This window comes from Salvelinus namaycush, chromosome 16 (genome assembly GCF_016432855.1).
Source record: "Salvelinus namaycush isolate Seneca chromosome 16, SaNama_1.0, whole genome shotgun sequence".
Classification (NCBI taxonomy): domain Eukaryota; kingdom Metazoa; phylum Chordata; class Actinopteri; order Salmoniformes; family Salmonidae; genus Salvelinus; species Salvelinus namaycush.
Genome location: NC_052322.1, coordinates 9,817,352 through 9,838,856, shown reverse-complemented (window position 1 = coordinate 9,838,856; position 21,505 = coordinate 9,817,352). Strand labels below are relative to the sequence as shown.

Genomic DNA, 21,505 nt, shown 5'->3' with positions numbered 1-21,505 from the left:
TGTCTAATTTAAAACGGGGGGATTGAGGAGGTAGAGATGGGAGAGAGAGAGAGAGAGAGAGAGAGAGAGAGAGAGAGAGAGAGAGAGAGAGAGAGAATAAGGGACAGAGAGAGAGAGAGAGAATAAGGGAGTAGAAAAGAAGGGGACAGGGTGAGAACGAGGGAGATAGAGAGCGGGGAGAGAGGGGGGAAGGGGGCAGAGCGAGGAGGAGAGAGAGAATAGATGGAGCGAGTACAGATAGATGGAAGACAGAGATGAGAATAGGGATCCTCTTGGCCATGTGGGAAGTGCCTCTATCCTATTATGGAGTAAAGGCAGAGACTTCCCATTGCCTGAGGTTTTGGTTTTCCAAAGTTTGCACTCTCTTTATTCCTCTTCTTATCCAATCTCCATATCCGTTGCTCTCTCTCTAACCGTTAGTGTGTGCGTGCGTGTGTCTCTGTTTTGAGAGTGTTTCCGATGAGTGTGCCACTATTTAGGTATTTTGTGTGTCTCTTCATTGTGTGTGTGTGTGTGTGTGTGCTTATTTATGTGCAGACCTGTGCGTTTGTTTCCTGAGTGTCAGGATTATGAACGGGAGGTGTCGATCATGTCCTGCAGTTATATGGAGTGAACGTCTGGGTCACAAATGGCACCCTATTCCCGGGCACTACTTTTGACCAGAGCACATAGGGAATAGGGAATAGGGTGCCATTTGAGTGTGAATAGCGCTGAGATGTCTACTTAGCAGGGTGTTTAGGAGGTAACAGCATAGGTAAGCACATATCTTCTACTTATATCACAAAAGCTTGCACTTTTCTTTTCTACTGTTCCGCTCCCGTTTAGGCTAAACCCGAAATACTCTCCATGCATTTAGATTGAAATGGGAAAAATACACTTTTAGGATGAGATATAAGCTGAAGGAAATGAAACGTATAGCTGGTGTGATTGTCTATTTCCCTTGAGTTGAACAAGTAATGTAGAGGATCACACAGTGGAACTAATGAATTCTAAACTCTCCCCCTCTGTAGATCTGCTGCGGGTGCGCCAGGAGGCCCTGGCAGCAGTGAGGAACACGGGGGGTATGGAGGCCCATCTCCCCTCAGCAGGCAGCTCGTCAAGCCAGAGACGCAAGCAGGGCCTGCCCCAGCACCGAGATGCCCACTACACCGAGAGGTAGGCCTGGCTAACGTACACAGGGATTCAGACAAGCAGATGCAAATAGATACAAACACACTCCCAGCCAACCTCATGGTCTCCCTGGAAGCATCACCACTGCCCTGCAAACACAGGCAAGCACCATGCGCAACCAACTGAGCCACACAGGACCACATAAAGCCTTCGTCCTCTTCATCCTCTTGTTATACAATAACTGTGTGTGTGTGTGTGTGTGTGTGTGTGTGTGTGTGTGTGTGTGTGTGTGTGTGTGTGTGTGTGTGTGTGTGTGTGTGTGTGTGTGTGTGTGTGTGTGTGTGTGTGTTTAACTAAAAAAGCTGAATTATGCACCAAAGAGAGGGAATAATAAAATAAAGGAAATTGGGAAAAGAGGGATTAGGAACAAAATAACATTTAGTCAAAAGGTAGTTTGCATTACCACAGCTGCATCCCTCTCTTTTCATCCCCCTCTCCTTCTATCCTCCTCTCCTTCTATCCTCCTCTCCCTCTATCCTCCTCTCCCTCTATTCTCCTCTCCCTCTATCCTCCTCTCCCTCTATCCTCCTCTCCCTCTATTCTCCTCTCCCTCCATCCTCTTCTCTCTCTGTCCCCCTCTCCCTCTATCCTCCTCTCCCTCTATCCTCCTCTCCCTCTATTCTCCTCTCCCTCTATCCTCCTCTCCCTCTATTCTCCTCTCCCTCTATCCTCCTCTCCCTCTATCCTCCTCTCCCTCTATTCTCCTCTCCCTCCATCCTCTTCTCTCTCTGTCCCCCTCTCCCTCTATCCTCCTCTCCCTCTATCCTCCTCTCCCTCTATTCTCCTCTCCCTCTATCCTCCTCTCCCTCTATCCTCCTCTCCCTCTATTCTCCTCTCTCTCTGTCCCCCTCTCCCTCTATCCTCCTCTCCCTCTATCCTCCTCTCCCTCTATCCTCCTCTCCCTCTGTTCTCCTCTCCCTCTATCTTCCTCTCCCTCTATTCTCCTCTCCTTCTATCCTCCTCTCCCTCTATTCTCCTCTCCCTCTATCCCCCCTCCCTCTATCCTCCTCTCCCTCTATCCCCCCTCCCTCTAACCTCCTCTCCCTCTATTCTCCTCTCCCTCTATCCTCCTCTCCCTCTATCCTCCTCTCCCTCTATCCTCCTTTCCCTCTATTCTCCTCTCCCTCTATCCTCCTCTCCCTCTATCCCCCCTCCCTCTAACCTCCTCTCCCTCTATTCTCCTCTCCCTCTATCCTCCTCTCCCTCTATCCTCCTCTCCCTCTATCCTCCTCTCCCTCTGTTCTCCTCTCCCTCTCTCCTCCTCTCCCTCTATCCTCCTTTCCCTCTATTCTCCTCTCCCTCTATCCTCCTCTCCCTTTTTCCTCCTCTCCTTCTGTCCTCCTCTCCCTCTATCCTCCTCTCCCTCCATCCTCTTCTCCCTCTATCCTCCTCTCCCTCTATCCTCCTCTCCCTCTACTCTCTTCTCCTTCTATCCTCCTCTCCCTCTATCCTCCTCTCCCTCTACCCTCCTCTCCCTATATCCTCCTCTCCCTATATCCTCCTCTCCCTCTATTCTCCTCTCCCTCTATTCTCCTCTCCCTCCATCCTCCTCTCCCTCTATCCTCCTCTCCCTCCAACCTCCTCTCCCTCTATCCTCCTCTCCCTCTATCCTCCTCTCCCTCCATCCTCTTCTCCCTCTATCCTCCTCTCCCTCTATTCCCCTCTCCCTCCATCCTCTTCTCTCTCTGTCCCCCTCTCCCTCTACTCTCTTCTCCTTCTACCCTCCTCTCCCTCTATCCCCCTCTCCCTCTACCCTCCTCTCCCTATATCCTCCTCTCCCTATATCCTCCTCTCCCTCTATCCTCCTCTCCCTCTATCCTCCTCTCCCTCTATCCTCCTCTCCCTCTATCCTCCTCTCCTTCCCCTGCACTTGGATCTGATGTTAGTATTTTGCCGTACAGTATACAGTGTTTGTGTGTGTGTCTGCATGTACGTTTGTCTGTGTGAATACGGCTGAACTAGGGCCCCACTAAATCTCACTGCTGCAACCGTCTACCCTCCCTCTTACCCTCTCTCCTCTCCTGTCTCCTTTCCTCCTCTCCTCCTGGCGCTGGCCGCTGTGCCTCACAAACAAAGCCAGGGCAGTGGGAGTGGGCAAGTAATTGCTTGTCGATTATTTATGTGGCGCGGGGAGAAGCGGGCGATCGATAATGGGCCGGCGGGGCGGCAGCAGGCGGGCTGAGGGGAAGTGTGTGTTTGAATGGGGTAGGGTGGGGGTGGGGGAGAGTTAAGCAGGAAGCGGAGTGGCCCAGGGAGTGTGTGTGTGTGCGTAGGTGGGAGGTGGGGGTTGTACATGTTCTATTTCCAAGCCTGGCGTCCTATGTGTGTGTTTGTATTTGTGTATATAGTGTGTGTGCATATATGTGTGTATGTTGAGTGCATATGCCTGTGTGTTTGTGCGTGCAAAGTATGTGCGTGTGCGTTTGCGTGTGCGTGTGCGTTTGCGTTTGCGTGTGTGTGTGTGTGTGTGTGTGTGTGTGTGTGTGTGTGTGTGTGTGTGTGTGTCTGTGTGTGTGTGTGTGTGTGTGTGTGTGTGTGTGTGTGTGTGTGTGTGTGTGTGTGTGTGTGTGTGTGTGTGTGAAGCCCAGCAGTGCATGTAGCTGTGGTCAGTGAGCCGCGGTAGTTCTCCGCCTGCATAGAGAGTAATTAGCCACACAGGACCGGGGGATGTTAACTAGCCATGTGCACACTGCTCTACCTCCCTCCATACATCCATCCATTCATTCACCCTCAGCTCTCTCATCCCACCAACCCTCCATCAATCCTTCTCTCTTCCTTCCTTCCTCCCTCTCTCTCTTTCTCTCCCGCCATTCATTCAACCCTCTTCCTCCATCCATTACTCTCTCTTTCTTCCTGCTCTCGTACTCTCTGCCTCCCTCCCTCTCTTTATCTTCCTTACTCCTCCATTTCTCTTTAACTCTTTCTCTATTACTAAATTCTAAAGGAATTTTGAGTAATGAAAATGAGGGTTAACGACGAAAATGTGTTGGACTGCCCTTCCCTCACTTGGGCAGATCCCAGAGGTCACACTGTGTGTGTGTGTGTGTGTGTGTGTCCTGTTGGTGGCCAGGTCACATTTTCTCATTGACATTGTTAAAGGACAGGAGATGTGTGGGCTGCCCTTGCCCCTCATAAAACATTGCCCGCCAGGGTCTAAGAGAGCTGGAGAGGAGAGGGAGGGGGAGAGGTGGAGAGAGGGCAAAATATAGAAGTGGAGAGAGAAAGAGAGGGAAAGAGAGAGAGAGAGAGAGAGAGAGAGAGAGAGAGAGAGAGAGAGAGAGAGAGAGAGAGAGAGAGAGAGAGAGAGAGAGAAGAGGAGGGTGAGACGGAAGCCATCCCTCCAGGCAGCTCACCTTTCCATCGACCTCCCATCATTGATTATCTAAGGCCCATTAGGGCCTATTGTTAAAATGAATCATTAGGTGGGTCGATAGACCTAGAGCCTGGCTTTCCATTTGTCTGGCCTTAAATGGCAGATCACTTTTAGGGCTTCATCCCAAACGGAACCCTATTCCCTATATAGTGAACTACCTTTGACCAGGGCCCACTATGCACTATATAGGGAAAAAAGTCCCATTTGGGACTAGCTATCTGCAAGGCAAATCCCACTGTTTGGCATGGGAGCCGAAACAGGAGAGACAGGGGTCTGCATAGGGAGAGGGACAGCAGAGAGAGAGATGGTGATACAGAAAGAGAGAGTGAGAGATGGTAATACAGAAAGAGAGAGAGAGAGATGGTAATACAGAAAGAGAGAGAGAGAGATGGTAATACAGAAAGAGAGAGAGATGGTGATACAGAAAGAGAGAGCGATGGTGATACAGAAAGAGAGAGAGAGAGAGAGAGAGAGAGATGGTGATACAGAAAGAGAGAGAGAGAGAGAGAGAGAGAGAGAGAGAGAGAGAGAGAGAGAGAGAGAGAGAGAGAGAGAGATGGTGATACAGAAAGAGAGAGAGATGGTTATACAGAAAGAGAGAGAGATGGTTATACAGAAAGGTAGAGGGAAAGAGATGGAGATACAGAAATGTAGAGGGAAAGAGATGGTGATACAGAAAGAGAGAGAGATGGTTATACAGAAAGGTAGAGGGAAAGAGATGGAGATACAGAGAGGTAGAGGGAAAGAGATGGTGATACAGAAAGTAGAGGGAAAGAGATGGAGATACAGAAAGGTAGAGGGAAAGAGATGGAGATACAGAAAGGTAGAGGGAAAGAGATGGTGATACAGAAAGGTAGAGGGAAAGAGATGGTGATACAGAAAGGTAGAGGGAAAGAGATGGTGATACAGAAAGGTAGAGGGAAAGAGATGGTGATACAGAAAGGTAGAGGGAAAGAGATGGTGATACAGAAAGGTAGAGGGAAAGAGATGGAGATACAGAAAGGTAGAGGGAAAGAGATGGTGATACAGAAAGGTAGAGAGAAAGAGATGGTGATACAGAAAGAGAGAGAGATGGTGATACAGAAAGAGAGAGAGATGGTGATACAGAAAGGTAGAGGGAGAGAGATGGAGGAAAAGACGAGAGCGATGAGTTTGAGGATGATGCAGGGGAAAAGGAGAAAAGGAGATAGGGATAGAGAGGAGAGATAGGAGAGTTAGAGAAGGAGAAGAAAGAGAAAGATAGGGAGAGAGAGAAAGAGAGAGGGGAGCAGCAAGAGAATTAGACAGAAGGAGTGAGAGCGAGGAGTGAGAGTGAGGAGTGAGAGCGAGGAGTGAGATAGAAGCAGGAAGAGAAACAGAGAGAGAGGGAGCCTCATCCATTTTAATGAGCTTCCTGTGTAAATGTGTTCCTGTCGAGTGAGAGCTGAAGGCGGCCACACGGTGCTCCTAATCCCCCCACACCCCCGTCATTAAGGGCAGCCTTGTCACACACACACACACACACACACACACACACACACACACACACACACACACACACACACACACACACACACACACACACACACACACACACACATGCGCACGGGCACACACACATACACACTCACACAAACATGTGCAATGCGCGTACACACACACGTGCGCGTGTACACACACACATACACACACACTGCCCCGCTGTGGGAAGGGGCCGCTGTCGCCACTCTGACAGGTCGTCACACATGAGTGAATTTCCCAGGAGCCCATGGCCTCTCTGCAGGCGTGAAGAGAAAGAGAGAGAGAGAGAGAGAGAGAGAGCGAGAGAGAGAGAGAGAGAGAGAGAGAGACACACATTGAAGAGAGAGAGATTGCTAAAATGTAATATTGTGTTCTGTGAATGTGAAAGTGTTTGGAGGATGCTATAATATTGTGTCGTTAGATTCTTGTAAAAATATTTAAAGTGTTGACAGTATTATATATTGTTGATAAAATACAGAAAATATGTTTATGGTTATACACTGACTGTAGAACATTAGGAACACAGAATGACCGGGTGAAAGCTATGATCCCTTATTAATGTCACTGTTAAATCCTCTTCAATCAGTGTAGATGAAGGGGAGGAGACAGGTTAAAGAAGGATTCTTAAGCTTTGATACAATTGAGACATGGATTGTGTATGTGTGGCATTCAGAGGGTGAATGGGCAAGACAATTATTTAAGCCTCTGAACAGGTTATGGTAGTAGGTGCCAGGCGCACCGGTTTGAGTGTGACAAGAACTGCAATGCTGCTGGATTTTTCACGCTCAACAGTTTCCTGTGTGTATCAAGAATGGTCCACCACCCAAAGGACATCCAGCCAACTTCACACAAATGTGGGAAGCATTGGAGCCGACTTGGGCCAGCATCCCTGTGGAACGCTTTCGACACTTTGAAGAGTCCAAGTCCTGACGAATTAAGGCTGTTCTGAGGGTAAAAGGGGGAGCAACTCAATACTAGGAAAGGTGTTCCTAATGTTTTGTGTATGCGAGTGTGAAACAATAACCTACACACACAGGCAGACACGCACGCACACGAGCATGTACACACACCACACACACAGGGCCCATGCCAGGAGCACACCGGTTAATAGCTGCCTCCTTCTCCCGAAATTGCTTCCTATAAAAGGAGAGAGAGCACGTCTGGCTCCCTCTCTCTCTCCCCCCAACCCTTCTCCCTCCGTCTCTCCCTTGCGCCTTCCCCCCCATGATTAGGCCTAATTATGGTGCAGCGGACGCCTAACGGCCTCAGTCATGCAGCTTTAATTGACCGTTATTCATCTCCGGGCTGGCGCTAACGCTAGGCTAGGCGGCGCGGGGGAGAGGAGGGGGTGAAATGAATGGGGGTTTGGCATGCAGGGGTCCTAGCCTAGTGTAGCTGTACGTGGCCCAGGCTAATTGCTAGCCCCGAGGGATTAGGCCAGGTGATTACACACTGGGCGGTGTAATTACATAAGCAGCAGCGGGCCCAGGCTAGCGGGCCCCGGGGTCACGCGGCCCCGGCCCTTCCCCAAGATTAATTGGAGCTGCCATCGGAGTGCGAGGCTCCGCCAGAGAGAGCGGTTATACGATTAGCATTAACATTTCAGCGGTGGGCCGGCGATCGATGTATGTCCCCCCCCCCCTTGCTGTTGGCTCGGTGAGTGTACCCCCCTTGCTGTTCCTCTCTCTCTCTTTCTCCATCTCCCCTCTCTCTCTCCCTCTCTCCCTTTCTCACTCTCTCCGCTGTATGTGTATGGGCAGAGACATGCAGGAGCTAGTTGATTTTCAACACAACCATTCCAAAACAATAGCTGTCGTCCCATTCAAATGTGGGTATTTCTTGGTTGTATTCACCACCATGATGTCCTTATGTGTACTGCATATCAGTCACATCTCCAAAGCAGCAAACTGATGCTATTTGGCACGATTGCACATGATTGAGTGTGTGCGTGTGCCTGTGTGTCTTTGTGTGTGTGCAGGAAAGGCCCAATGGTTTTGCCGGGAGACACATAAACCAAATCAACAGATCACCACACACCCCCAGTACCCTGACACTTCCACATTCTCCCTGAAACACACCAAGCTGAAAAGCATATTCTTATTTCTCCCCTCTACCTCCTCCATCCACCAACCCCTCTTTTCCTCCTACCTCAAATTCCCCTGTTTCCCCTGTTCATTTGGGACAAGAGACAGACCAGGGAGTGAAAGAAAAAGAAGGAGAGAGAGGTACAGAAAGAAAGAGCGAGGGGAGCTTTTCTTTGCTCAGAAAGATGACAAAAGGAGAAGCACATAATAGAGAGGCCTTTTCATAAATAGGGTTTTGCAGGACACGGCCGCCTTTTCACTGGCTCAATACGGCCCGGAGACGGAGAGAGGGAGAAGGGGCGGGAAAAAAGGAGAGAAGAGAGGAGGATGAGTGTTAATTAGAAGGTCCTTCAGCCCGTGGCCCTAGTCGAGACGCGGGGGCCGCCCCAGCTGTCGGAGCATGACACACTCCTATTGTGTATTCAGCCCTCATTATGTAAGTGTGTGTGTGTGTGTGTGTGTGTGTGTGTGTGTGTGTGTGTGTGTGTGTGTGTGTGTGTGTGTGTGTGTGTGTGTGTGAAACCCCACCTCTTTAAGTAATACCTAGGATAGGATAAAGTAATCCTTCTAACCCCCCCCCCCCCCCCCCCCCCCCCTTAAAAGAGTTAGATGCACTATTGTAAAGTGGTTGTTCCACTGGATATCATAAGGTGAATGCACCAATTTGTAAGTCGCTCTGGATAAGAGCGTCTGCTAAATGACTTAAATGTAAAATGTAAATGTGTGTGTGTGGTTGAGTAGGAGGGGAACGGAGGGAGACTAAAGCTCAGGATACAAACATGGCCAGCGGCGGTCTTTGCGCCGTGGCAAGACTGACGAGGGGGCTATGGTGACACGGGAGCCTCCAGTGCCTGCAGCTATAAATAAACCGGGAGGAGAGCGTGTAGCTAGCCAGGGCTCAGTTACCAAAATACACTACAAACCTGGTCCTGGAGACCCACTATAGATACAGGCGTTCACCTCAAACCATCATACTCACTGCTATACACTCTATAGTACTGTTACGAAACCAACTAGACAGCGATTAAGTCTACTCACCCCATGTCTCGGGGTTCTAGGCCTCACTAACTGTTCCATAACCTGTCAATGTATGCATTTCATGTTAAAGTAAGAGCTGAATATTCCAGTGAAAAAATCTGGTTGAGGGTCCATGCCAGTGATGATCCCATTTGTTTAATTGTTTGAGTGTAACTTTTACTGTTTATGTTTATGTTTAACACTAGAACTGCCATAGGCCAACAACCACTGACGTTTCACATTGCTCAGTTGTCAGAATCTTTTCATCACAAACAGAAAAGTATTTTACCTGTTTACCATTTTTCCCCCCACACCAATTACTAGCTTAAAGGCCCAGTGCAGTCAAAAACGTGATTCCCCTGTGTTTTATATATATATTTCCACACTATGAGGTTCGAATAATACTGTGAAATTTAGAAAATGATGATAATGCCCTTTTTTCGTGTAAGAGCTGTTTGAAAAGACCGCCTGAAATGTCTGCCTGTTTTGATGGGATGGAGTTTTGGCCTGCATGGTGACATCACCAAGCGGTAAATTAGTTAATAGACCAATAAGAAAGAGAGTTCCAAACCTCTCTGCCAATAACAGCTAGTTTTCAGTTTTCCCCTCCCAACTCAGACCACTCCCAGACAGTCCTGGCAAAATTGTTGCTTGAGAAATGTATCTTTGCTAAGAAGCTATTTTTGTTAATTATGGACCATTTTAATTGAAAACAATCAGAGTAAGGTACTTAATTGTTACCCAGAAATGATTTGATATTGAGATAAAAATGGCTGCATTGGACTTTTAAAGGGCCAAGACAAATGCTCTATAATGTGTCTCTCCCCTCACTGAATTAATGAATGGCGTAAATGGATTGGGTGATAGAAACTGATCATTTTTACTCGTTACTTCTCAATTTAATTTGAATGAACTGAATGATGAGGATGAGGAAGAGGGGGATTCAATTTGAATGATAAGGAGGGTGAAGACGGTGATTGAATTCAGAACAATAGTGTAATGATGATGAAGAACTGGCCATTGTGGGCAGTCTAATTATTTTATTATGAAAGGCTGGAAAGGATATGTAATCTCCCCTCGGCGAGATTCAAATCAGACACTGAGTAAAACATAGAACGTGTCTCGTTCCCAATGGCATGTTGAACCAAATGAATGGACGCCGACAGCATTGCAGATATTGATGTTGACTTTGACCATGAGATGCTTGAGCCTCACCTAGGAAAAAACAGAACAAGTCTCACTGAGAAAAGCATCCTTCTCACAGCTCACACATTGGAGAGAAAAGAAGAAACATTGCCAGGTCGGCAGGTGCACACGGAACAAGGCCCATGAAAACTTGTGTGCAGCGCAACCAATTTGTTTTTGGAACTTGCTCACAAAAAGCACAGAAGCTGTGTGCTGACTGTGAAATCAGGAGCATTAATAGAGAAGATGAGGTTGATTCATGCGAAAAGGCATGGGTAAGGGCCCAATACAGGGTCCGATACAATCAATAAATGACTCTTGTTTTCATATATTTTCATGGATATTTTTCCCCAAATATTTCTTTCTGCAATTAATTCTTAACATTTTTTTATGTAACATTTATTATTGCCTGGCTACCCATCCACATCGCTCCGGCCAAGTGATGTCTCTCCTCCACAATGAGTCTGGATTTGCCTCCCTCCCCAACAATTTCTAGAATACAAAACACATTCTGACCGTTCTGATTGGTGCCACAAACCGATGATTTGGGCCAGAGCCGGCCTACATGATGACATTATCAACTTTGATACTCTGATTGGTTAGTTTTGTTAGAGACGATCCAATCGCTGAGGAATTTGTTTTGTACAACGTGCCTCATTTTGAATTCACACAAACAACTTCTAAGTTTTAAAATGAATGTATATAGCGATCGATTGAGCAGTGAGTTGTCAGGCAATATTTATTAAGCTTGGCGCTAGTGTTTACAGCAAATCATTTGACCGTATTACTTACTATAACTCTATTTCTAATTGAATCTACAAATAAAATTTATCAAATGTATTACATTGTTGCATTTTTATTGTAAGCAAAACAAAAATATGCTATGTGTTGCACTAGGCCTTTCTAGAATAATACTGTACATGCATTTTATGTACATCAAAATATACAATATACAATTATTTAAAATAAACAAAATATTGTGAAGATATGACTACATTCAATCAATAAAAAACATGTTTGATGGTCTTTATTTAGGTTGATAAAAACAAAGTAGATTCATCTGATGTTTATTTTTAAGTGGGCACCCGACAGCGTTCTCTAGCGGGTACTTAGAATGAAAGGGCCAGCGGTTCTAGTGCTACATGTGGTGTGTTTTTGTTTGTGTGTGTCCACAGGGAGATGTCCCATCCCCCACCTTTGCTGTCCCCCCAGAACGCTCCTCACATCGCGTTGGGACCCCACCTACGGCCACCTTTCATTGGCATGCCCTCTGCCTTGTGCCAGGCCCCAAGTAAGTCGGATGCTAATGCTAGCAGGCTAACTACAGAAATTAATATAGGTCCTACACTTATTAATGGTGAGTTAGGGCTGGATTCAATCCGTATCATATTAAAATGTAAAGGTAATTTACGATTGACTGGACATATACAGCGTTTACCGTGAATGCAGTCTCCACGAATGCGGGAACATTGACTTTAAATTTAAATCGAGCTATAACATAGGGCTTCCGCAATACTTCTGCGATACAGATTGAATCCAACCCGTAGATGCTAATACTAACAAGAAAGATTGGCCTATAGTAGACACTTCAAACAGCATTAGCTGCATTCCCACTCAAATTTGGAAATGAAAGAATGTATTTGTACCTGATTCTTTGTGAGGTATTGATATTAAACAGAGGGTCTATGTCATTGTATTTTAAAACCCCATTTGTAGTGTATGTCAGAAATCTCTTAATGAGTGTGTGTGCTCATCGCTCTGTTTTTTATGCGTTTCCCTCAGGCTATGGTTTTCTCCAGCCTGCCCAAGCTGAGATGTTTGCCCGGCAACAGGAGATGCTTCGGAAGCAGAACCTTGCCAGGTTTGTCATTGTCTTCTTGTGCTGTTGTGTGTGTGTGTGTGTGTGTGTGTGTGTGTGTGTGTGTGTGTGTGTGTGTGTGTGTGTGTGTGTGTGTGTGTGTGTGTGTGTGTGTGTGTGTGTGTGTGTGTGTGTGTGTGCATGATGTCAAGGCTGTAACTTAATGTGTGTGTCTATGTACTAAAATGATGTTTAGTATGTGTGATAACATTGTCTCTAACCTTTCTCCTCTATGTCCGGTCCCAGGTTGGAGATGTCAGCAGAGCTGCTCAGACACAAGGAGCTGGAGAGTCTTCACAGGCAGCAGCAGCGTGTGCTGGGGAGCTCCGACCCCCTGGGCCTAACCCATGGCCTCCCCCTGGACCACCCTGCCCTGCGCAGCCTTCACCCCCTCCACGAGGAACTCAGCCGACGCCAAAACGCCATGCTGGTGCTCCGACACACCAACAGCCCCCTGCTCTCTCTCAACCAACAGGGACCCTCGGGGGCCCCAACACCCAAAGACACCCAGGGACAAAGCTGCGGGGCTCGGGCTGGATTAAGGAAGGGGGCCTCCAGGAAAGGCCCCCAGCAGCCCAGAGGGGGAGAGCACCAAGAAAGGGAATGCCGAGGGAGGGAGGGAGACGCGGACGGTCACGATGATGAGATGAAGGACTCGGACAGCGAGACGGAGATGGGAGAGGATAGGCACAAGGGCTCGGATGGCAAGGCCCCTGAGGGGCATGGGCTTCACAGGGACAGGGGGAAAGAGAGCGGCAGGAAGGGGGGGTGTGACGGTGCCAAGGAGGCGGGCGAGGGCGAGGGTCGGCTCAGTGGCCCCTGTAGCTCGGCGGACGCAGAATCACCACCTAGCCACCACCCCTTCACCCCAGGGCTGAGCAAGAGCGACGTTAAGTACCACTTTCCACCTGGCGCCATAGCCCCTCTGCAAGGGCTCCACAGCCAGTCTCTGCCCTTTGGATTCCCATATACCAGCCCCTACTTCCACACCGGTGAGTAATACACACACACCAACCAACTGCATCACACTTAAATGTCACTCCGACTGAAACCTGTGAATGCTATTTGGCTAGCCATGCAACCAGCCAATCTTAATGTGCCTTAGCATGCTAGCTAACAACAACTGCACTCGGGAGAAGTGGTATGCAATGATAACAGCTACAGTTGAATTCGGAAGTTTACATACACTTAGGTTAGAGTCCTTAAAACTCCTTTTTCAACCACTCCACAAATTTCTTGTTAACAAACTATAGTTTTGGCAAGTCGGTTAGGACATCTACTTTGTGCATGACACAAGTAATTTTTCCAACAATTGTTTACAGACAGATCATTTCACTGGGTCAGAAGTTTACATACACTAAGTTGACTGTGCCTTTAATAAACAGCTTGGAAAATTCCAGAAAATGATGTCATGGCTTTAGAAGCTTCTGATAGGCTAATTGACATAATTTGTGTCAATTGGAGGTGTACCTGTGGATGTATTTCAAGGCCTTCAAACTCAGTCCCTCTTCACTTGACATCATGGGAAAATCAAAAGAAATTAGCCAAGACCTCAGAAAAAAAATTGTAGACCTCCACAAGTCTGGTTCATCCTTGGGAGCAATTTCCAAATGCCTGAAGGTACCACGTTTATCTGTACAAACAATAGTACGCAAGTATAAACACCATGGTACCACACAGCCGTCATACCGCTCAGGAAGGAGACGCGTTCTGTCTCCTAGAGATGAAAGTACTTTGGTGTGAAAAGTGCAAATCAATCCCAGAACGAAAGAAAAGGATCTTGTGAAGATGCTGGAGGAAACAGGTTCAAAGGTATCTATATCCACAGTAAAACGAGTCCTATATCAACATAACCTGAATGGCCGCTCAGCAAGGAAGAAGCCACTGCTCCAAAACCGCCATTAAAAAAAACTGACTATGGTTTGCAACTGCACATGGGGACAAAGATCATACTTTTTGGAGAAATGTCCTCTGGTCTGATGAAACAAAAATAGAACTGCTTGGCCATAATGACCATCATTATGTTTGGAGGAAAAATGGGGAGGCTGGCAAGCCGAAGAACGCCATCCCAACCGTGAAGCACGGGGGCAGCATCATGTTGTGGGGGTGCTTGCTGCAGGAGGGACTGGTGCACTTCTCAAAATAGATGGCATCATGAGGCAGGAAAATTATGTCGATATATTGAAGAAACATCTCAAGACATCAGTCAGGAAGTTAAAGCTTGGTCGCAAATGGGTCTTCCAAATGGACATTTACCCCAAGCATACTTCCAAAGTTGTGGCAAAATGGACAACAAATGGACAACAAAGTTAAGGTATTGGAGAGGCCATCACAAAGCCCTGATCTCAATCCTATTAAAAATTTGTGAGCGGAACTGAAAAAGCGTGTGCGAATAAGGAGGCCTACAAACCTGACTCAGTTACACCAGCACTGTCAGGAGGAATGGGCCAAAATTCACCTAACTTATTGTGGGAAGCTTGTGGAAGGCTACTCGAAACATTTGGCCCAAGTCAAACAATTTAAAGGCAATGCTACCAAATACAAATTAAGTTTATGTAACCCGCTGGGAATGTGATGAAAGAAATAAAAGCTGAAATAAATCATTCTCTACTATTATTCTGACATTTCACATACTTAAAATAAAGTGGTGATCCTAACTGACCTAAGACAGGACATGTTTATCAGGATTAAACGTTAGGAATTGTGAAAAACTGAGTTTGAATGTATTTGGTGTATGTAAACTTCTGACTTCAAACTGTAAATACAATCTTAGTAATTTTTCAAACAACAGACCAAATGACATCACTTTTTTTCTACATTTGTTCAGAAGTAATCACTTTCCAGTAAATGTAGCCTATTTTGCTTTTCCCAATTGGTGGGTGTGGTTTTTAAATTTGTCTGGCCTTGTATGATTGATAGGTCCTGCTCCATCATTAGCTTCAGTCACATTGAGTTACAGTCTAGAGTTAGAGTCAATGCATTGATGACATTCCTCTGCTCTCTGTGGTGATGTACAGTATTTGACAGAATATCCAGCAGGTTGATGTTTATTGTCATGAGTCTTGTCCTGGAGGCAGAACTGAGCAATTTCCCCTTAGATAGGCCAGCTGCAAAGTCAGAATTGGCTATATTGTACAAATTCATGATTTCTTCATTTAAGGTTAGGGGTAGGCATTAGGGTTGGCTGTGAGGTTACGGTTAAGTTTAGGGTTATGTTTAAAATCTGATTTTATGACGAAAAACACTAACCTGCGAGCCCATGAAGGCAGGGGTGCGTTCAGTTCAGTTCAACGTTTGCTAAATTACGTGTCGGTTTGTATTGAACGACACATTTCACAAAAACGGTGCGTTCTTCAACAGCCTCTGAGGTATGTTTGTTCACGTTTGGTGGGTGTGGCCTGATCAATATGGGTGTGATCTTTTCAAATCTCAAAACTCGTGCAGCACACCATACACAATCGCCATCTGGGCCACCATAACCACGTTCTTTTTCAACTGGTCGTTCAGTACAGTACCGTTTCTGTTTAATTAAACATTGAACACCGTTCTGTCGTACTGAACACACCCCAGGACTCATGGGTAGGGCCATGTGTTTTGGTGCACTTTTTGAGGCAATATGCTTTTACCGGTATTTCCATCGTTATCCACTATTGTTGCAGCAGGTAGAAAATCTTATCACATTTTCTTTAATTGACACAAGCTGTCTCCAATCAATCAATCAATGCCTGGTTATGTGTGCATGTTTGCTGGGTGGATGGCCTGAGCCAGGGGAGGCGTAGTTCTGTGAATCTTAATCGCACAAAACGGATTATTTGGCAGGGAATACTACTTGTAGATCAGTGATTCTTCACCTCACTTTGAGGTAGATCAGTGGTTCTACACCTCCTCTCCAACAGAGTCAGACGTTGTAGTTAAAAATGGGTGAATTAAGAGGAGTTAAAGGGGAGAGTCAGTAACCATGTTTCCATCCAACCTATTTATGCGAGGAATGTACAGTCTTGGCCAAAAGTTTTGAGAATGACACAAATATTAATCTTCACAAAGTTTGCTGCTTCAGTGTCTTTAGATATTTTTGTCAGATGTTACTATGAAATACTGAAGTATAATTACAAGCATTTCATAAGTGTCAAAGGATTTTATTGACAACTACATGAAGTTGATGCAAAGAGTCAACTGAAATATTTGCAGTGTTGACCCTTCTTTTTCAAGACCGCTGCAATCCGCCCTGGCATGCTGTCAATTAACTTCTGGGCCACATCCTGACTGATGGCAATCCATTCTTGCATAATCAATGCTTGGAGTTTGTCAGAATTTGTGGGGTTTTGTTTGTCCACCTGCCTCTTGAGGATTGACCACAAGTTCTCAATGGGATTAAGGTCTGGGGAGTTTCCTGGCCATGGACCCAAAATATGGATGTTTTGTTCCCAGAGCCACTTAGTTATCACTTTTGCCTTATGGCAAGGTGCTCCATCATGCTGGAAAAGGCATTCTTCGTCACCAAACTGTTCCTGGATGGTTGGGAGAAGTTGCTCTCGGAGGATGTGTTGGCACCATTCTTTATTCATGTCTGTGTTCTTAAGCAAAATTGTGAGTGAGCCCACTCCCTTGGCTGAGAAGCAACCCACACATGAATGGTCTCAGGATGCTTTACTGTTGGCATGACACAGGACTGATGGTAGCGCTCACCTTGTCTTCTCCGGACAAGCTTTTTTCTGGATGCCTCAAACAATCAGAATGGGGATTCATCAGAGAAAATGACTTTACCCCAGTCCTCAGCAGTCCAATCCCTGTACCTTTTGCAGAATATCAGTCTGTCCCTGATGTTTTTCCTGGAGAGAAGTGGCTTCTTTGGTGCCCTTCTTGACACAAGGCTATCCTCCAAAAGTCTTCGCCTCACTGTACGTGCAGATGCACTCACACCTGTCTGCTGCCATTCCTGAGCGAGCTCTGTACTGGTAGTGCCCCGATCTCGCAGCTGAATCAACTTTAGGAGACGGTCCTGGCGCTTGCTGAATTTTCTTGGGCGCCCTGAAGCCTTCTTCACAACAATTGATTCGCTCTCCTTCAAGTTCTTGATGATCCGATAAATTGTTGATTTAGGTGCAATCTTACTGGCAGCAATATCCTTGCCTGTGAAGCCCTTTTTGTGCAAAGCAATGATGACGGCACGTGTTTCCTTGCAGGTAACCATGGTTGACAGAGGAAGAACAATGATTCCAAGCACCACCCTCCTTTTGAAGCTTCCAGTCTGTTATTCGAACTCAATCAGCATGACAGAGTGATCTCCAGCCTTGTCCTCGTCAACACTCACACCTGTGTTAACGAGAGAATCACTGACATGATGTCAGCTGGTCCTTTTGTGGCAGGGCTGAAATGCAATGGAAATGTTTTTGGGGGATTCAGTTCATTTGAATGGCAAAGAGGGACTTTGCAATTAATTGCAATTCATCTGATCACTCTTCATAACATTCTGGAGTATATGCAAATTGCCATCATACAAACTGAGGCAGCAGACTTTGTGAAAATGAATATTTGTGTCATTCTCAAATCTTTTGGCCACGACTGTACATGTTGGATAAAAAATTGCACGACAGGCAGGCCTATTGGAAACAGCAAATTGGTCGGTAAACATTCCAAATGTCAACAAAACAAAATACGCTATAGAAGGTGGGATAATTATTTTGTGGGTGAAATAGATTATGACAATTCCGGCGAAAAAGTTATGTGCAAATATTGCTAACATAACCATCATGTGGAAGTAAACTTGCAGTCAAACAAAGCTATGTTGTGTAGTCCTCCCACGGCGAAAAACATTCCGTTTACTACGCTACAGATGAAATAAGTTATGATGAACTTCAAAGATGATGAGCTTGATGCACCATTCCAATAACTAGTGAGGGTCTTCATTTGTAAGGTGGTGACATGATGATCGGTGCTTGGCTGCCAATTGACAAATGATCTTGCTCTTATCCCATAACCTCATCATGTACCCTCCAAACTGTATCTGCGAGCTGTTGGCCAGAGTGATAGTGCCAAGACCAGAGTGGGAACATTTGCTGTTTATCGCAGACTTTTTTGTGCCAGAAACATAGACAGATATAAAAATAGAATGGAAACACATCAAATGTTTGTTTTTGTTTTTCGGTAAATCAAAAGTTCCACGACTAATTGCTTTTTATGTGCATTATGTTATGACGCACAGATTTTTTAATCTGGAACAAATCAGTTGGAAAGAAACACACCTCTGGTGGGAAAATGTGCATTTTTTAAAACATATTTTAGAAAACTAGCATGGAAATATATAACAAACTGGATGGAAACCTAGCTAATGACACCAACCATGAAAGTATATTGTAGCGAATTCGGGGGGTAGCATCGACCGGTGCTTGCACCTGGGTCCAGCAACTGTCAAGCCAACACCTGCAACTCTTGACAAGCTCGCTAGGTGTTGGGTTAAGGTCGCTACACTACCCCGTCCTTCGGGAGGGTGTATCCCCACACTTCTCTATACCATGTCCTTCACGTGTACATGCCTCTCGGATGGCCTCAGGCTCCAGCCCACTTCTGACACTAATGTAGGGGGTAGTCCTGAACTGGCCGTGAATCCGAATCCAGCGAATGTCAAGACAACGCTTAACCGTTACACCAAGAGGTTTTGAATCATTGAATCTCCGGAGGACATTTGAATTCACCTTAGCTTATACTCGCAAATACACACAGAATCAAACCTTCATATTAGAGCAACTCTGTTTGGGTTAATTAGAAACCTGGTTTGAGTTGTCTGTGTCTAATGACTGTTATTAAATAGAGAGAGATTTGAACGTTTGACAACACAGACAGAAACTGCTTAGGAAAGCAGAGGCAAAACGGCCAGTTTCGCAGTGGGAGCCAACACGCACCTATGCACGCATGTGCACACACACACACACACACACACACACACACACACACACACACACACACACACACACACACACACACACACACACACACACACACACACACACACACACACACACAACCACCCCTGGGCAGGCATATGAAAGACATTAGCAGTACTCTTTCTGTGTCTGTAGCGTGGAGACCTCCCCCTGGATGGGGCCCTGCCACTGACCCCCCCTGACCCCTCTACACACAGGGTTATCACCACAACCATGTGGAAGAAGAGGTGGGGGGGAGAAAAGAGAGAGGGAGTAGTTAGGCACAACAACAGTGAGAATTAGCAAACATGGATCACTTTTGAATGTGAAATGAAATATTATTAAATGCAAACATTTTTAAAAGCAATTAAATATAATGTCCATTTACACAATTGCAAAACAACCGCGAGGACAAAACAACAGTCCGAGAGAAAAAGTGTATGTGTGAAAGAGAATTGCATGATTTGGACAATGAGATGGAGAAATTAAACGGAGAAATGGGTGTATGCTAGCTGGAGAAATGGGTGTATGCTAGCTGGAGAAATGGGTGTATGCTAGCTGGAGAAATGGGTGTATGTTAGCTGGAGAAATGGGTGTATGCTAGCTGGAGAAATGGGTGTATGCTAGCTGGAGAAATGGGTGTATGCTAGCTGGAGAAATGGGTGTATGCTAGCTGGAGAAATGGGTGTATGTTAGCTGGAGAAATGGGTGTATGCTAGCTGGAGAAATGGGTGTATGCTAGCTGGAGAAATGGGTGTATGCTAGCTGGAGAAATGGGTGTATGCTAGCTGGAGAAATGGGCGTATGCTAGCTGGAGAAATGGGTGTATGCTAGCTGGAGAAATGGGTGTATGCTAGCTGGAAAAATGGGTGTATGCTAGCTGGAGAAATGGGCGTATGCTAGCTGGAGAAATGGGCGTATGCTAGCTGGAGAAATGGGTGCATGCTAGCTGGAGAAATGGGTGTATGCTAGCTGGAGAAATGGGCGTATGCTAGCTGGAAAAATGGGTGTATGCTAGCTGGAGAAATGGGCGTATGCTAGCTGGAGAAATGGGTGTATGCTAGCTGGAGAAATGGGTGTATGCTACCTGGAAAAATGGGTGTATGCTAGCTGGAGAAATGGGTGTATGCTAGCTGGAGAAATGGGTGTATGCTAGCTGGAGAAATGGGTGTATGCTAGCTGGAGAAATGGGCGTATGCTAGCTGGAGAAATGGGTGTATGCTAGCTGGAGAAATGGGTGTATGCTAGCTGGAAAAATGGGTGTATGCTAGCTGGAGAAATGGGCGTATGCTAGCTGGAGAAATGGGTGTATGCTAGCTGGAGAAATGGGTGTATGCTAGCTGGAGAAATGGGTGCATGCTAGCTGGAGAAATGGGTGTATGCTAGCTGGAGAAATGGGTGTATGCTAGCTGGAGAAATGGGTGTATGCTAGCTGGAGAAATGGGTGTATGCTAGCTGGAGAAATGGATGTATGCTAGCTGGAGAAATGGGTGTATGCTAGCTGGAAAAATGGGTGTATGCTAGCTGGAGAAATGGGCGTATGCTAGCTGGAGAAATGGGTGTATGCTAGCTGGAGAAATGGGTGTATGCTAGCTGGAGAAATGGGTGTATGCTAGCTGGAGAAATGGGTGCATGCTAGCTGGAGAAATGGGTGTATGCTGGCTGCTGGTCAAGGTCTGTCCTGGGTTGTATTCATCAGGCACCAAATAGAAGAAAACGGACTGAAACAGGGAGAGAACGACCTGAACTTGCCCAATAATAAACACTAATTTGTGCCCTAATGAATATTACTTAGTCATTTACAACATCCCTCTACCCTCTCTCCTCTCATAGGTGGTATGGGAGGTATGTTCATGGATGGCGAGGACTCAGCGGCGCCCCCAGTGGAGGACATCAGAAAGTGGAGTGTGGAGGAGGTGTGTGGCTTCGTGGGAGGCCTGGCCGGCTGTGCCGAGTACAACCAGGTAAGAACCAGAGCAGGATGGCAGGGGTCTGGTTTATCCACCCTTTCAACCAGAGAGAGAGAGAGAGCGAGAGAGAGAGGGAGAGAGGGAACAGGGTCGGGCTGGTGGAAGAGCAGAGTAGGGCAGAGTAAGGCTTTGGGACCAGAGTATCTAATATTGTCACCTCAATCAGACGTTCTACTATTAGTAGAGTAGAGTTGGTTTCTAGTTGGTTCTATAGCTGTAAGACCACTGTTATCTCTCACAGCATCACAGTCCCCTTAATGTTATACACACACACACTGTTGGAAGATTGAGAATGGTGTGAGTGTGTATGCAAGCTCTGTGTGAGTGTGTGCTCTGTGTGAGTGTGTATGCATGAGTTTGTGCGTGTTTATGAGTGTGTGTGTGTGTCTGTCTCGGCTCTGGCTGAAGTGGCTGTGTCTCTCCTGAAG

At 46.3% G+C, this 21,505-nt stretch overlaps 1 protein-coding gene across 1 annotated transcript in view; it reads left to right on the top strand.

Annotated features, from left to right (window-relative positions):
- Window positions 1-21,505, top strand: part of samd11 (sterile alpha motif domain containing 11) — a 96,782-nt gene that overhangs the window by 72,895 nt on the left and 2,382 nt on the right. Inside the window, exons 7-11 of the mRNA XM_039010415.1 lie at window positions 1,011-1,155; window positions 11,505-11,620; window positions 12,112-12,190; window positions 12,434-13,179; window positions 20,941-21,071. Coding sequence (XP_038866343.1) covers window positions 1,011-1,155; window positions 11,505-11,620; window positions 12,112-12,190; window positions 12,434-13,179; window positions 20,941-21,071 — 1,217 coding nt within the window. The remainder of the gene's footprint in view (window positions 1-1,010; window positions 1,156-11,504; window positions 11,621-12,111; window positions 12,191-12,433; window positions 13,180-20,940; window positions 21,072-21,505) is intronic.